At 43.6% G+C, this 17,459-nt stretch overlaps 1 protein-coding gene and 1 long non-coding RNA gene across 2 annotated transcripts in view; both read right to left on the reverse strand.

The window, feature by feature from the left end:
* Positions 1 to 1,097: 1,097 nt before the first annotated feature.
* LOC135397872 (uncharacterized) lies at positions 1,098 to 2,479 on the reverse strand. The gene is made up of 2 exons (XR_010423824.1): positions 2,321 to 2,479; positions 1,098 to 1,635 (listed from the first exon to the last, which is right to left on the reverse strand). It is a non-coding gene; the product is annotated as an uncharacterized LOC135397872 (long non-coding RNA).
* A 2,100-nt stretch (positions 2,480 to 4,579) lies between these two features.
* Positions 4,580 to 17,459, reverse strand: part of LOC135398502 (afadin-like) — a 224,298-nt gene continuing 211,418 nt past the window's right edge. The window contains exons 32-33 of the mRNA XM_064629904.1: positions 7,131 to 7,244; positions 4,580 to 6,838 (exon numbers count right to left, since the gene is read on the reverse strand). Of these exons, the coding sequence (XP_064485974.1) occupies positions 6,248 to 6,838; positions 7,131 to 7,244 (705 nt within the window). The 3' untranslated portion in view covers positions 4,580 to 6,247. The remainder of the gene's footprint in view (positions 6,839 to 7,130; positions 7,245 to 17,459) is intronic.

The raw sequence follows: 17,459 nt of genomic DNA on the forward strand, positions 1-17,459 counted from the left end.
GGCCGTTACCTCCATCATTTACCGGCTCCGTCTCAATGTGCCATATACCGGCCGCCTCCTCTTTAAACTTGAGAAGGTTTCCTCACCGAATTGTTCTGAGTGTGGGGTATTGGAAAACAGAGAGCATGTTATCAGGGCCTGGCCTCGATACGAGAGCGCCCTTCTCCGTTGGGAAGGTTCTCGGCTGTTGGCCTGCCCATCACCAGGTGACGGCATTGCGCGCTCTTGTCGACTTCCTTACCGCTTCGAACCTGCTTGACACTCTGTGATAACTTCTGTGACACTGTGTTCGCGCGGTATCTGACACCATGAACCAGTCAGTGCCTTTCCTTTCCCCCGTTTTTCTTTATGATTTCTCCTGCTTGACCATTCGTGTTTGTTTAACCAAATGCAACCAAATCAGCGGTGATCATTTATAAACTACAAAAATACTACAAAGAGAAAATACAAAAGATACAGTGGTACAAACACAAATTGAATGATTTCAATGGATACTCCACGCACTGGGTTCAATGTGCGATAAAATATAGCTTGCTAGACCTTTTATTGTGATCGTGTTGCCATGAATACCCGTGCAACGTCCCTGATGGGACGCTGCACGGAGCATTTTCGTGGAAGATACAGAAAAGTGATGGCATATTGCGTGCTTGACTTTCGGTGGATGTTTTAAATCAACTAAGTAGAAAACACGGACGTTATCTTGGTTATATCCTTATCATCCAAGGAATTCGTCACTGGTGTGTTGCTTATACATGAAATTGAATTAAACTTAGGTACCTCACCCTTGGTTTTGACTGCGATGCTAGGAGGACTCTGCACATGCAGGAGTTTGCAAGATAAGCAATAAATAGTATATGTTTTATCTTCGAAAGGAAATGCCACTGTTGGATATTCCTTTCAAAGTCGGCTCTCTAAGTCTTACACTTAGTGGCACATGGCCTTTTATATTTTTTTGCTTTTTACGCCACGACGGCACTCATCGTTCGTCATTGAAAAACAATAAAAAAAGAGAGACGGGAAATGACAAGTTGGTGGCCGAGGTTGAAAACTGCAAGAGAGAGAGTCCGTTTCCACTGTAAGCGCCTGCACACTTCTAGAAGTGAGAAATTAAAGCAGATTTACTGGTGGATTTTACATGATCCTATAGTGCTCCTGAGAGTATCCCAGTCTTGTCCCCAGATGTTGTCTCGAGGACCATCTCTTGAGTCTCATTCTAACACTTTTCTAACAAATTGAGGATCATGTGGGGATATTCCCAGGATGTCACTGCTGTCCCGCAATGACATCCTCAGGATGAGTGAGGGACGTCAGCGTGTTCTTGGGGAAGGCTTCGTAGCACGACATTGTCAAGGGTAGTCTCGGCAGCCGTCAGGAGGTGCGTGGTACACTTGATGTAAAAATTCCTTGCACCCAGCCTGAACGCTTTCTTCTCTGCTGGGTCCCACGATGACATAGCGGCCTCTGTATCCTCCCCAACTTCAACTTTTGCCTTCCAGTTCACAGAGCTCTGATTGTGGTTGCAGCAAGAGCAGCTCACTGCCCGTTGCCGAACGGTATGACTCGGATTTCATGAAACGCCCCCAAAGTTTCCTAACAAGAGATACCATTTCGTCATACAGTAGGTGGATCCGAGCGCTGAAACAAAGTCAGGAATTCTATGAAAATGTTTGAGACATTCATGACAAAAAGTAATCTCGCGTTGAAGTTCTTGTCTGCGAATGCTTTCCTCAAGCGTTCATGCAGCTGCCCTCTCTGACATCACAATTCAGTCTTCACACCCTCGAGCTCAACTGACCGCATGAGGAACACGTTTTCAGGCAGTCCAAGCACTTCCAGCTGTGTTTTCACTGCGGCACTTCGCACAGCAGAATTTTTGAGGAAATAGTAGAGATCCACTGCTGCTGCTGATCCAAAGCCAATGCCCAAATGAATTATGAACCATCTGAAGACAACATTCGCTAGCGTCTATTATACTTTGGTGTGCATCTTCCGTTTCAAACTTTTCATCACATTTGGCACGTCGCATGACGTTTCACCGCTGCAACGCAATGCTGCTTACAATTGATACTTTGGTTGCACAAGACACAAAATCCGCTGTCCTGAGAGCCCTGCCGACACCATACTGATATTCTGTCGCAATTTTCGTCGCTTTCGTTGAGAATATCGGTATTGAACCTCGTAGAACGACCTACGGAAGAAGGGAACGCTGTTTGCTATGAAGCGGCCCTAACGCGGGACGAAGGTAGTGTCGTGTAAGTTGTAACTCAGCTACAGGTCACACAAGATGAGGCATTCATGCGTATGCCTATTGTCTACTCACACTTCAGTTTGGAGAATCCCATTCTCAAAACTTCGGTCGTACGGCCTGCACGACGTTCATTCCTCGCTCGACGGCTCCAAAGTCCAAGCAGCGGAGGGAGGGCAACGGAAGAGGAGTTTGACAAGTTCGGACGCGCTGACCATTGTTCCTTGCGATCAAGCAACGAAGGGTACGGTTCGACTTTTTGGGCTTTCGGCGCAGGCTCGTCCCATATTATTCACATTTGGGTAAAATGTAGCAGGATGTAGCAGGGGCCAGGGATGAGCACAAATACATTTTTTGAGTATTTAAATATAAATACGAAACACTTTATGGAAACGGGTATTTAAATATTCTTTATAAATAATTTTCAACATCCGTATTTAAATACTGTAACTACTACCATAAATATTGTGAGGAAAATGTCTTCTGGATTTACAGAAATAACGATGATCATAACAACAAATCAGCAAGGAACAATAGCATTTATTTGTTAGATTATCATGGCGATTTTAATATTAGAAGTTTCTCGAAGACTGCATCTTTTAGACATCTTCTGTTTGGCCGTACAATCAGATTTGCAAAGGAGAACAACATCTCCACAGGTGCCAATGAACAAATGCTTGTATTAAATTTGACAAAGATGCTTCGTACAACAAGGTAATTGCCACTAATTGGGTAGTCGCCACCGCTGCCCGCAACAGTGAAAAACTTGCCATCGAAAATGGTTTGTCGCATGCACATGCTAGCGCAAACATGGCATAACTGCACCCCAAATTTTCCCTTCTTCCTGAAAGATCAAATGCAGGGCAACTTTAAGATATGAGTCAGCATATACTGTATTTAGGAGTATTTGTAAAGTATTTACGAGAATAAATACCAAAAAATTGGTATTTAAATACAATAATATAAATGCATTTTTCAAGTCTGTATTTAAATACAATATAAATACATGTATTTATATTTTAAATAGTATTTTAATTACAATGTATTTAAATACTGCCCATCCCTGAGCAGGGCTAGGGCGATTGCACAGTTTGGCGCAGCAATCACATCCCTGCATTAGTAGATTCTTCCTTCTTCTAAGTCTGGAACAAACAGGCATGCATACAATACACATTCAGCATTTCAGAAATAAGGTTTCTATGGTTTCTCTTTATTTCAATATAAACTCCATTGCTCTTAAATATACATTTTGAGTATGATGCTAAAACGTTGTGACTCTGGCAAGGTTCACAGGCAAGCAACATATGATGGTGTCAATATTTTACACCAACTATAAGGCATATGAAATGCACACACATTGTACAGATAGAACACACTGCAGCAGCTGCATTACTCTGATCACTGCAGTATACAACACGACCTCATTTGATATATCCTATTACAAAACTTGCTACCATCTCTAGGCACATGTAACACAAATACGAATGCAATCTTCCTTCTACAGGGTGTCTTAGTTAAATCCCCGGGCTAAATAATTCGCGAACCGGTGCACCAATCAAAGAACTTTCTTTTTTACAAGTATCTGTCCGATACCACCTACAAGCTGCGAACCGTGTGAATAGAGGGAGGCGCTCATTATTTAAATAAAAATTCAAATGAGTTGCTTGAAAAACATAACTTCTAAAGCAGGGTGCGGTCGGCATTAAAATGGGTACTGCGCCTTTTGAGACCTTCAGTGGACACCATTTACAGAAAAATCTGCTACTGGAGCGGGTCATTTGTTGCAGTAATTAATTTGTTTCGGTTTACATACTTTTGTCGCGGCTGGTCGCGGTGAAGCGAAAAAGGACGCTCTTCCACTCCCTTATCCACCAATGAATTACGTGTTCGTGAGCTTACTTCGCAACGGGGAATGCTGGAGAAAAAATAACAGCGTCAAACAGGCTACGCCAGTCCTCGCCCCGCTTATCTGACTGATATGCGCCCTTTCTCTGTTATGATCGCACGGACAAAACACAGTTAATCACATAGTATCTTGGTATCACATGCTTTCCATTTTTTCTTCAGCACTCCCCATTGCGAAGTAAGCTCTAGAACACGTAATTCATTGATGGATAAGGGAGTGGAAGAGCGTCCATTTGCGCTTCACCGCGACCAGCCACGACAAAAAAAAAAAAAGTAAACCGAAACCAATTAATTACCGCAATGAATGACCCGCTTCGGTGGCAGATTTTTCTCTAAAAGGTGTCCACTGAAGGTCCCAAAAGGGGTAGTACGCATTTTAATGCCGACGGCGCCCTGCTTTAGAAGTTATGTTTTTCACGAAACTCATTTGAATTTTTATTTGAATAATGAGCGCCTCCCACTCATTCACACGGTGCGCAGCCTGTAGGTGGTATCGGATGGTATCTTGTAAAGAATGTTCTTCGATTGGTGCACCCCTTCGCAAATTATTTAGCCCGGGGATTTAACTGAGACACCCTGTATAATATGTATGACCCTATGATGACTTTAAGTGACCTGCTATGAACCCCTGATGACATGCAATAACTATCTCTATAGAAGTAAAAATGAGGAAATAGACACATTTCACAAACTATTTTTTTTAGCAGTGGATTCTGGTAACACACCTTCATAAACCTCATTCAGAGCAAAAAAATTGAATGTTTGCCTTACATTCATACTTACAAGCTGCCTTACGTAGCTGTCCAGAGCTCAATATAGCTTAAGACCAAAAAGCCCTTAAGCTTTGTGCTTTACTTTATTTATTTATGCTTTTGTAAGCAGCTCTTCAGTATTCTTTTCATTGGATTATCCAAATTGGGTTAGTGCAGTTAGTATCTTCCACAGCATTCGTACAGCAAAACATTCAGCAATTATGAATGTGCCCAAAGAAATGCCTAGCCACAGCATTCCTTTTTGTTTAATTTCTGTCATGGGTATGATGATGACCCTACGTTTGCTATTCCAGATTTAGATTGGGTTACTTGAGTTTAGGACAGTTCCTTTTTGGTTGCTTTCTCAAACACTGCTGCAGGGGACAGCATAATTTTCAGTTTGGATAAGATATACTGCAAGCGGCAGGTCCACACCCGAGCAGGAACGAGAACCTGTCATGTGGTCAAGAGCTGTAGTTTTTCTCTAGGTATCTAAACATTTCAAAGCTAATATTTCTGGTCACTTATACCTCTCCTTTTGTTCTTTGTTGCTAGAGGAATTGTAGAGGAAGGCATGTAATGCTACAGGAATTGTTAGCAAAAGACTACTTCAAAAGTACTTCCTGTCTGGACAGTTTGTAGTCAGTAGTATCAGAAGCCGCAATGTTCGCTTCCTGTTAAATAAATAATTGAGATGTTTACCTTTGCATTAAAAATACACCATTGAGGGATGCAACGAGTAAGCACATATCTGATGACCAACATTCAGGATTAAATTTCATAACATAAGACATCAATATTTGAACATCACTAACCAAAACATTTAGGAAGTTACCAACCTGGTCATGTAAAGGCCTCAGAACCATTTGAAGTGCACTTGTGATATTGATAGGTAATATTTTGCTAGCTTCTCCGAACTCCTGATCATTAGTTGACACTATGAGTTAACTGCCCATCAGCTCCATGCAATGTGTATGTGGTGAAAAAACTAGAAAGAACATGATGAAGTGCAAAACAAAATGACTGGGATAAAGAGAGCTGCCACACACAGTGTAAACATATGAGCTTAAATACATCTCCATCAATGTATCTGCAGGGAAGTGCAAGACAAGGGATGCAGCTAACTTGTCCAAGACCCAGACTTATCAACGTGTGTGCGTGCACTCACCACTTTCACACAAGTTCTCAAACACACAGTTTGATGTGAACCACTGGAATTTCATCACCTTATGATACAACTCTAAATTTGTTCTCTCTCAACTTGCACAGTATAAAACCATTCACTTCCTCCCCAATGAGTTGAAACAGAACGACAAGCAGCATAAAAACATGAAATACACTTCTATCAATGATTAGGTGTAGGAACACCATTGAGGTTTGTCTCAATTTCCCGCTGTGCTCGAGATATCTTCACTTTGTCCTTTGGAGTGTTATCTTCGCCTGTCTCTCGTGCAAACATCTTCATCTTTTCACGGAATGTCAGCTTCTCTGGTCCAGGTGGACGAGTTGGCTGTTCTAACATACGCTGGCGCTCTATACGCTGGCGCGGATCACGGTAGACTTCTTGTGCACCGATAACGCCGGGAGTGGAGCCAATAAGGTAACTTGATGTGTGGGGAGTATTGAGAACTTCGTCAATATCCTGCAGAGTGTAGCTGTTACCCTCTTCCTCCTCATTTCCATTGGCATCATATGACACTTCGACTTCCTGTGGGGTATCATGGAAGGAGACCTTCTTGGTACGTTGTGTGCTCACATTGCCATTGTTTGCCAACAGGTCGTCCAAGCGTTGTTGTGGCTCTGATGGTGGTGGAGAAGACGGGAGTGGAGGGGGAGGGTCTGCTGTTGCAGTAGACAATGGGAGATGGGCATCCTGGAATGTCACACGACCACGTTGGTGCATTGCTGTTCCGTACTGGTGCAGTTGCTCTTCTTCCTGTGAACAAGGTGTCAGGTTAGGCTGCAGTATCCAGTGTACAACATCTCCAGAAAGAACTATCTTGCACATGTGCAATGGCACATGACATTGACTATGGACTGTGCAAGAAAGATAATCTGTTGAGGCTTTGTGCTGTGAACTAAACTGTAACGCCAAGGGATCAACTTATACAGAGGATCGACCTATAATCCGTTTTTACAGTACATGTGCGGCCTCAACATGTATGCCTGTTGAGGCTTAGAAACTTGATCATCCTTTGGAAGAACCTCAAAGTGTGCTTGCAACTGACCTGTCTCCTGTGAGCTTCCCTGATGAGGCGCTCCTCTGCCCTGCGCTGGGCTTCCAGCTCCTGTTTCTTTGAGTTCTCCTCTAATTTCAGTTGTTGTAGACGTACGGTCTGTTCCTGGTCAAGAGAAAAAGCAGCCTAAACAACAAGGAATTCTTAAGCAAATGCTGAAGGCCCTGATTGAACATTCAGGTTCCAAGGCTTACATCAAAAGTTTGCAAATCATGATTTAGATATTTTTGCTTCTACAAGCAGTCAGAAATTACATTTATCAAAATGCATTGTTACATCTAGGGGTACCAAGCCCTATGATGAGCTTTTTATGGATGCATGTAGCATATTCATGACGTAGCAGTTGTATGAATTTTATGAACAGTTCCAGTTACCCATTGTCTGAAGCAAACTGCTGCAAAATCATGACATACCCTCTGATGTACCAAAGACCATCTGTGCCGTATGTTTTCAACTCTGTCACATGCCCCATAAGTAGATAAATTTTGACAGAGAAATTTGGAGAGTAGTACATCATCATGATCTTCCAACTTTCAACTTTACTTCCAGTAAATAATCAATGAGGTAAGATGAATCAGAATTTGACTAGTCATGAAGGATAAGTCTAGATGCTTTTTCGATCTGTGCTGGGCAGTGATGGGCAAAGTACCTCAAAATTAAAAGTAAAGTACCAAGTACCTGGCATCATCAGTACTTCAAGTACAGTACAAGGTAACCAATTCCAAATGTACTTCAAGTAAAGTACAAAGTACTTCATGTATTCATCAAGTACATTGTGAATTTACTTTGTATCACTTTGCATTTCACTGTTTAGTATCTGTGTCTTGCTTTTTTGGCAGAACTTTAGTGAGCATTCTTGACAAATGCTCTAAAGCCATAAAGTCCTAGGTTAAGTGCTAACCCGTGAATATGAACTTAATCAGATGACATAATTTGCACTTGCATGTAGAGAGGTAATCAGTCAGCTGTGCTGTGATTATGTATTATACCCTGACTGATCCAAGATCTACCCCCCCTCCCCCTTAGTGTGGTGTTCCAGTACTAATCTTCTGCTATAACAAGCAAAGAAATTTCAAGGGAAAAAAAGTACAGGCCAACGACGGAGATTATATATTTCTGGGCATTCCATGCTGCTTTTTGAAATACAACATGTTTAAAAAAAGAATATGAAGAAAGTAAAAAAGGATGAAGCACAATGTAAGCCATCATTTTTATACGGCTGTGATCCGCAGCAATGTAATCCATGTGACCAATTAAAAAAACATAAAATGTAAAAATGAAAGCATGTGCATCTTTTAGAGTGTTTATCATGTAATGCAATCACACACTGTGATATAAAATAATTATTAATTGCCAATGAAGGAAACAATATAAACAAAGCATAGAACCCTGCATTGGGAGAACTGAAATGACAATTGACCAAGTCATTGCGCTGCCGGTTGCAGTGTCATAATGTGTGCGTGTCTTTCCATTAAACTCGTTTTACATAATCATAGAAGCGTTGATACTTTTTAAACAATTAAGGCGACCGCCTTAGGCCCCGTACTTGGTACTTGCATAGGCCCCGCGCGACGAAACAGGCCCCGCGATGTGCCTTTGCCTCAGGCCCTGCACACCCCTAGCACCGGCCCTGAGTACGGTACACAGTACACAATTTAAAATGTATTGTATGTATATGTAAATTTAAAAAGTACTACTTGAGTACTTGGTACTTCAAGTACTGCCCATCACTGGTGCTGGGTTGTTTTTACCCGATCTATGACCTAGCTGAAGTAACCTACTCTTGGGAATTTCGGCTGTGCATATATTGGAGAAGAGATCAAGAGAATCCACTGACTTAATTCAACATAGAAAGAACAAATCTCTCCCTCCCTATCTCTCCCTATTACCCTATTCTCTCCCTATTACTTTTTTTGCCAACATCAACATCAAAAACAACAAAGTTTTTCAGCAAAACACCCAATGAAGCAAAAAATATTCTACACTGATGACATAAACAAAATTTTGTTGGCATTGCGTGTTGTGGCGTGACACTGGCAGTGTGAAGAAAAAAACAAAACAAAAATACTATGGAATAGAAAATGAACTACAGATCCCACAATTTGACCTTAAGAAAACATGATTGTTTTGTCCTTCGAGAGTTGATCCCCGAGTCTCCTCCTAACTGCAATGATGTCGAACTGGAGGAACTTTTGCCATTAATATTGACCAAAGTGTGTAGACGAGGTAGTTGGCTAAGTTGAAGCTGCTGCATCTTTTGTCCAGCTCCGGCGGCTTATACCCAAGACGACCATTACTATTGATTAATGCGTTACAATGTCGTGGGTCGACCATCCTTGCGTTTGCCGACCAAGAGCGAGGGATGCTCCGCCTCCTGGACGTGGGCCACTAAAAGGACGCGGAGTGCAGGCACTTCCCAAGCCTCTGCTCTTACCTAAGAGATGGCACAGCGTTACTGTTGTTTTGCGTGTCGCAAGGCTTCTGCCATGGCGAGGTAAAGACCTCGTTAATACGCAGACATTCACATATCAGTTTGAGTTATGACGTGACCATGTCATGTGGAACACTGTGTTACACTCCTAACTATACAAACACATCGGATGCTAACCGGAAACAACAACCCACAAGCCCATCACAGACTCTCCGCGACGTGCAGACACCAACCCTCCAGCCACTCCCTGATTGGACTTGGCCGCACCAAAGGTCACTCATTGATTGACCAAGTGACATTTTCTCCAATTTCCAGAAACCGAACTCCGCTGTGCTCTCATCATCCGTCGTCTGGTATTGTCATGTATCACATCAAATTGCACAGGAACTACTCTACGTGTCGGGTTTTTGGCGTTATTGTCGGTGACGAAGGAGGAGTAAAACTTGGTTTCCGAAACGACTGCAACAGATGCAACTGCAACGGGTCCTTTAAGTTAGATGACATTCACAACAGGTGGTGGCAAGAACCTAGTAAGAACAAATGCCACTGACCGCATGATGCTAGGAGTTTTTTTAAATCGTAATTTAATTACATTTTCTGGGAACTCTGAACAGTTGAACCTCTCAATAACAAACGTCGATTTAACGAAATCCTCCCTTTAACGAAGATGACTTCTATCGCTCGTATGCATCCCCATAGACGCCAATGCATTTTTCCGCTCCATTTAACGAAATCCATTTGTTTGGTCGGCTCTATTTAACGAAGTCTCTGGGCAACGAAAGCCGATGAAAGCCTTCTGCACGTGTCTTTCCCTTTCACCATGAAGAAGTGGAGGAGGAGGAGAAACATTCCCCTATTTGTTGTTCTCACGCGAGTTTTCGTTGGTTACTGCGATTGTTACGTGCTGTAGGCAGGCCGTAAAAGAAGCATGTAGTCGTGTGTGCCGCCGCAGTTTCGAAACCGGCGCGCAGAGCCTCTTCACACCCGTTTTCGGACACAAAAATGTATATTGCAGGCCTCTTGCAGAGTCTAATTTGCTTTTGTTGATGCTGATGACAGTAAGTTGCAGGTTTGTGCTGTTTTTGACTTTGTTTTTGTTCGCGCCGGTAGTAAAATGGGCATGACGCCGCCGCCAGTTGGCGTTCCATCTGCGCAAACGTCTGCGTGACACCCATTCCTTGTTCTTTTCTGTATTCCACGGCAATGTACACTGTTTCCAGAGTTTTCTCCTTGTGCGTTTGTCAGCCGCCATGAGTGAAAGCGGACCAACCAAGAAACGTCGATACGCGAGCGTGCAGGAGAACCAGGAGAAAGCAGTAGAGGCCATCCGGAGTTAGTAACGTTCCAAGCGATATTCTGCATAAATTACTGTTTGCCTAGTGCTATGTGATGAATAAAACTTGATATTTTGTGCCCTTCATAGCTTGATATCTGTTTTATGACAAATGGCGTTTTGTGGTATACGTGCGGCATAGGTGGTGGCAGCGGCCATTTTTTTTTCACTTGGCGTGGGCCATTTAACGAATTTCTCTATTTAATGAAAAAAAAGCCAGCACTTACAAATTCATTATATAGAGGTTCAACTTATATTATGCTTCTGCGTCTGGCAAGTTTCCCGCATCTAATAATGCTGGTACAGTCAAATTTCCTTAATTCGACCCTGAGGAGAAACTTGATTGAATTATCCGAGGGTCGAATTAAAGAATTGGCAAAAAATGAACGAGGTTAATGTAGCTTTTATCAGCAAAAATAGTCTATGATCGTCTGCTGATGTTTGTGCTCGAAATGCACATCTGAAAAAATGCCACATAGAGTGTTGATGTGATGGAACACCCTTTCGACGTTATCTTCATACGTTCCGAACTGAATAGAGCGCTCAACGTTTCGTTATTCTGTAGCATGCGAAAAGTGCATGGCTTCGCTGTGATTCGCCACAAGCTCTTGCGCGATGACCAGTTGTGTTGTTTCTTTGAAATCCCAGCCTATCAGAAGTTTTCACGTGACGGTTGGAGAGCGCCAACTTGAAATAAAAACGATAGCGAACAGTATGTTCAGTTCTGCATCGGTCCCGGTTAAGTCCGCCTTCAAGGTCACCCGCACTTGGTCACTCACACTGTGCACTCTCTGCAAAATTGTCCTCAGTTTTACTTCCACCATCTTCTGCGAAGCAGGACACGCTGCTCACTGTATCAGCGTCCCGTAAGTGGCCCACAGACTTAAACCATCAATGTTGTTTTGCAACATCTTGGAGAATAGCTCCCTTGCCGATCGACAGCATTTTGTATCTGCCATAGCTAGCCGGAGTTGCTGGTTCTGTACACAAAACTAAAAGCACCAAGAGATTCCGCACGAACGCCCGCTGAAACGTGAAATAAAAAACAGGGAAAAAACGAACAAGCAGTAGTTTCCTCCTTGCCCAGGATGGTGTGGCATACTTGCCATTGCTTCTGCTGATGAAATACCTAAAAGAAGGGTGTCGAACCACAAAAAATACGGGTTCGGTTCGGGTTCGCGTTGCTTTGATTTCGTTCCGGTTCAGTTCCGGTTCGGCCACGCAAAAAATCGAACCGGTTCGCCCGGTTCAACGCTTCTATTTTACTGTATAAGTAGTAATTTTCGCGAGGACCTATTTTTTGCGAAATTCGCGAACGCCCTTTCTTTCGCGAATTTAAAGTCCCGCAAAATATTCAAACCAATGACAGAAAAATACGAGAACGAAATATGTAAGAAATTTTACCCAGGACGCTGAGGCAACTTATGTACACGGGGTTTCTTACGCTATTAGACTGCATTGCCTCGCAAAGTGTTCAGTTTGCCGCTGCAACTGGAGACAGTAGTCCAGCCTTCACGTACGAATCCAGCAACGAATGCAGGCGTCCCATGATTCCAGTTTCTTGTAAGCCTGAATCGCCCATCAAGCGTATATGCACTCTGCCACACGGATAGGCCTTTGTAAAAGTTGCCGCATCACTATCTGCCAATCACACCTGCTCGATGCGATGACAAGAATGATGGGAGACAGGGCAATTCGGCAATGACTCAGATACAAGCCGAGGAGGACCCACTAATCGCTACCCTTTCGTTCAGAAGTTCTCAAAAAGAAGACAATTTGAATGAGTTACTCAGTTGTGATATCTTTTATTAGCTTCTTCCAGGAAGTTCAAGGTGTAGGTACTCCCTTTAGCGAGAGAAAGGCGAAATGGATTGTAAATAGATTGTAAATAGGGTCCACGCTGATGAAGCGGTGTAGACCTGCTACTTTCTGTTACCAAAATCTCTTGTTTCACACGCACAGTGCCAGCAAGATACACTTAAAGGAGGGTAGTTTCATTTATAATCGACAGATGCCCGCCGGTCACATTTTTATTTTTTCCCGAGAAAATTACATGTTATTCTTTGGCCGAAAGTAAGCGAAACGAGCTGGACCGCGGGTCTGTGCGATATCTCGTTCTCCTTCTGGAGGGGGTTAAAAAAAGCGCACATTTTTCCGGGCTAAATTTTTTCCAAGTTTGCGGCGTTGCATCTCTGGAACCGGACGTCGCCCTCAGACGGCAATTTTTGTCACCATAGAAGGGGGGCATGCGTCTCACTTAAGCTAAAAAAAGTTGTGGAAAATGGCCGAAACATATCGGAAAAATTCCCGAAAACGCTCCGAACTGCATTTGTTGCGCAAATTTCCGACGTCAAAAAATCCGACGTCAATGAAACTGATATTGGATGAAAGCTCATTTTTTGCTCTTTCGTGTGGTATGCAGTGTTTCACGTTGTGGTCATTTACAATTTTTGGTACGGCGCTCTAAACGAGAGGGCCTGCGAAAGAATAGGGTTTTTGGGGAGCGTTTTTCTCAAAAACCCCAGCTTCAAATTTGTTAATGTTTTGTGTGTACATAGCTTAAACATCCATCTTTTACCACGTAAAATAAAAAGTCTGCTTATTTGACTCCTAGGGGGCGCACGAAATATTTTGGCTCGCATACTCGCGCGCTCTCCGCGGAAGGCTAAGCGAACAGAGTATGCTTCTCTTTTCGGCTGCGCTTTTCTATAAAAAAACAGCTCAAAATCGGCAGATATTTTCTTCAAACACAGTGTTGACACTCTTCTCTCACATTACAAAATTACATTTCTGCTTATTTGCTTCCTACAGAGCCTGCGAATTGTTTTTCAACGTCATCCCCACTGTAAGCTCTGGGCTGTTCAACAGGTACACAAAACCGCTCTCTTTCTCACCAAGGTGAAAAACCGGGCTTGTTGGTGTTGATCTTGCATGACGAACTAGCACTGGGAACGGGACAGAGAGAGGAGAGAGGAGACGACAGGACAGGTGCTAGACTTCCAACAAAATAATTTATTGGCAGCATACCGTCTTTAAATATAACACTCAGAAGGTTAATGTGTCATCCACACACTCGTCATCCTTTTTCGTGGGACAAGAAAAGGGATGACGAGTGTGTGGATGACACATTAACCTTCTGAGTGTTATATTTAAAGACGGTATGCTGCAAATAAATTATTTTGTTGAAAGTCTAGCACCTGTCCTGTCGTCTCCTCTCTCTGTCCCGTTCCCAGTGCTAGTTCGTCATGAAACATCTCTCTCTCACTCTTTCTTTCTTTCATTTTTTTACAGCTGTACCGTACGCATATTGCATGGTCGAAACCTCGTTCACAAGTGCCGACGCAAAGCAAATGTAGGTACCACTAGTAATGCGGCAAATGAAGGACAAGTATGTTTCCTGTCGCATGGCACTGAAGGTTAATCCTTTCAAGGTGAGTTCCTTTATGGGGAAGCGTGAGAACGGGAGGCAAGGTTGCGGTTGCTTGCCCTTGCCTTTTTCTCTCTACGTAACCAAGCGTGGGAGTGTGGTCATCGACTGATTCCTTCTACTTGAAGACAGACGTATATTTTGGACGCTCATAAAGAGCCAGCCTGGACAGAGCCGAGAACGGTCCTTGTACAATATTTACCTGCGTGGTAAGCACATTCTCCGGTTCCAAGTGTTTCGCCGTTGTGTAAGACGACATGCAGCACGACACAGCTTTGACACTTCTGGCAATCAGAAAAATCGACGACCACATAGATGGGACTGAACCCTTGTACAGTACATGTTCTTACGTATTGGATGGTGCCGCCGCGCACTTCGAAAACAGATTCCAGATCTACTAGCTACAGAGAACTCGTCATGTTACGAAGTGGCTGTTCAGTGCACCTGGCCATGGTAAAAATGCCTGTGACGGGATCGGTGGTGTCGTCAAGCACACTGCTTCACTCCACAACCTTCGGTCGGCTCCATCAGAAGCTATCCAAACAGCAAACGATCTTGTCGTGAAATTACAGCCAAAACTTCAAAGGATTACCGTATTTTCACGCGTATTAGCCGCACCGTAGATAAGCCGCAGGACTCGTTTTTAGACACATTTTGAAAATGTTTTTGCAGATAAGTCGCACTCGCAGATAAGCCGTGGGTAATACGACGCCACTGCTTTGTGCGCTAAACCAGTGATGCACAAACAAAATCAATATAGACGCTCAACACTCGTTGACGCCGTACTCCCTGTCAGCTGCCCTGTTCTCGTACTGGTCCGCGACGTCGACGACTTTTAGTTTGAAGCCGCTGTCGTAGCTGTGCCTGCGCGTTGGAGCCATGCCTCACCTCTAACTGCCGTGCCCGTGTCCACGAATGCTGCTGCTCTGGTCAAATGAGAACTGACGCTTAGCTGACCACGTTTTATCCCGATGTCAGGTGTATTGAGCCCTTCCTGTGGGTCTGCCGACAAAGGAGACCGTAGGGAAGGCCATAAACCCTGTGGTCCACATTCCAGTGTCGGCATAATGTATAACAAAGGAGGTCAGTTGTAGTGTTATACTAAGATAGGATTGTGCCCTTTTTGCGTGTTTTTCGTGGATTGACGAGTTAGTGGTGTTCCAGGAGACATTAATCACTGTCACCCCTTTTGTTAAAGCTGCGTGGGGGAATGTATTCGGAAGGTCGGTCCACTCTAATGTGGACCCGCCCCTGTTCGGTATTGTTCGTGCACTGGCAGGGCGGTCCTGCTCCAAAAAACATGAGACACTGTCGACCCTTTCGTTTAATCCGGGGTATGGGGAAAATACCCGGGAAAAATAGCCATCAGATAAGCCGCAGAGCGTCCGCGAATAAAAAGAAATCGCGCATAAGCCTCGGCTAATACGCGTGAAAATACGGTACTCTTTTATACCTTTCATGTGGGGACGTCGATGCTTTTCGAGAAGCAAAGAAGTCAAACGAGTGGTCAGTCGTACGCCCTGTTCCGAAGCTCTGCTCTTGCTACACATGGGCAAGAGAGGGTGACAATGTTGTATGTAAGCATCTATAAATAAGACTGTATCTACTAATTACTAGCTTATTAGATAAATATCTTTTCTCTTACCTTTTTGTCTTGAAATGTCATGCATTAACTTGTGTGCTCGTATCACTTTTCTGAAGTCATTTACTAGACAAGCTAAAACAATTCGCGGGCTCTGTAGGAAGCAAATAAGCAGAAATGTAATTTTGTAATGTGAGAGAAGAGTGTCAACACTGTGTTTGAAGAAAATATCTGCCGATTTCGAGCTGTTTTTTTTTTTAGAAAAGCGCAGCCGAAAAGAGAAGCATACTCTCCCTTCGCTTAGCCTTCCGCATGGAGAGCGCACGAGTACGCGAGCTAAAAATATTTCGCGCGCCCCCTAGGAGTCAAATAAGCAGACTTTTTATTTTACGTGGTAAAGGATGGATGTTTAAGCTATGTACACACAAAACATTAACAAATTTGAAGCTGGGGTTTTTGAGAAAAACGCTCCCCAAAAACCCTATTCTTTCGCAGGCCCTCTCGTTTAGAGCGCCGTACCAAAAATTGTAAATGACCACAACGTGAAACACTGCATACCACACGAAAGAGCAAAAATGAGCTTTCATCCAATATCAGTTTCATTGACGTCGGACTTGTGGCGGCTCTGTAACAACCCCACAAATTTGCGCAACAAATGCAGTTCGGAGCGTTTTCGGGAATTTTCCCGATATGTTTCGGCCATTTTCCACAACTTTTTTTTAGGTTAAGTGAGACGCATGCCCCCCTTCTATGGTGACAAAAATTGCCGTCTGAGGGCGACGTCCGGTTCCAGAGATGCAACGCCGCAAACTTGGAAAAAATTGAGCCCGGAAAAATGTGCGCTTTTTTAAACCCCCTCCAGAAGGAGAACGAGATATCACACAGACCTGTGGTCCAGCTCGTTTCGCTTACTTTCGGCCAAAGAATAACATGTAATTTTCACGGGAAAAAATAAAAATGTGACCGGCGGGCATCTGTCGATTATAAATGAAACTACCCAGGAAGCCTAATAAGATGGACAGCGTTACATAGACGACGGTACTTGCCGGCAGACTGCATTCGTAGCGTGAAGCGATCTGAAACCGTACTGAAGCATGTCGAAAATAAGCCTGCCAGCCTTACTCTGTCCGAGCTCACAGCAATGTACCAGTTAATCCACAACACAAAGGCAATGTGTCACGACACAATTGCACTACTGATCAGCAGAACTGCATTTACTTTTCAAACCACGACCAATCAAACAGGCACCGTTCTGCGTACGCTCCTTCTCCACTTCTCATGTTTCTGACTTGTTTAATTTTTACTGCTGACGTGTAAAGGGAAATGTTGGGCGATTATTTAAGCACATATTCGTCCTATAGAGCTACATAATCGGCCTACTCCATTCCTGTTTCATTCGTCCGCGTGGCGCCTTGTCTCTGAAGAGTAGACGCTGCAGCGCGTGCGTGGGCTCAGCGTGGGGCTAGATACAGCGCTCGCAAGGACAACTGCGCTTGAACTTCTTAAACAAGACGCTGAAAGTATACGTACTATACGTCCTCGTTTGA

The sequence above is a fragment of the Ornithodoros turicata genome, chromosome 6, assembly GCF_037126465.1.
Source record: "Ornithodoros turicata isolate Travis chromosome 6, ASM3712646v1, whole genome shotgun sequence".
Taxonomy (NCBI): Eukaryota; Metazoa; Arthropoda; class Arachnida; order Ixodida; family Argasidae; genus Ornithodoros; species Ornithodoros turicata.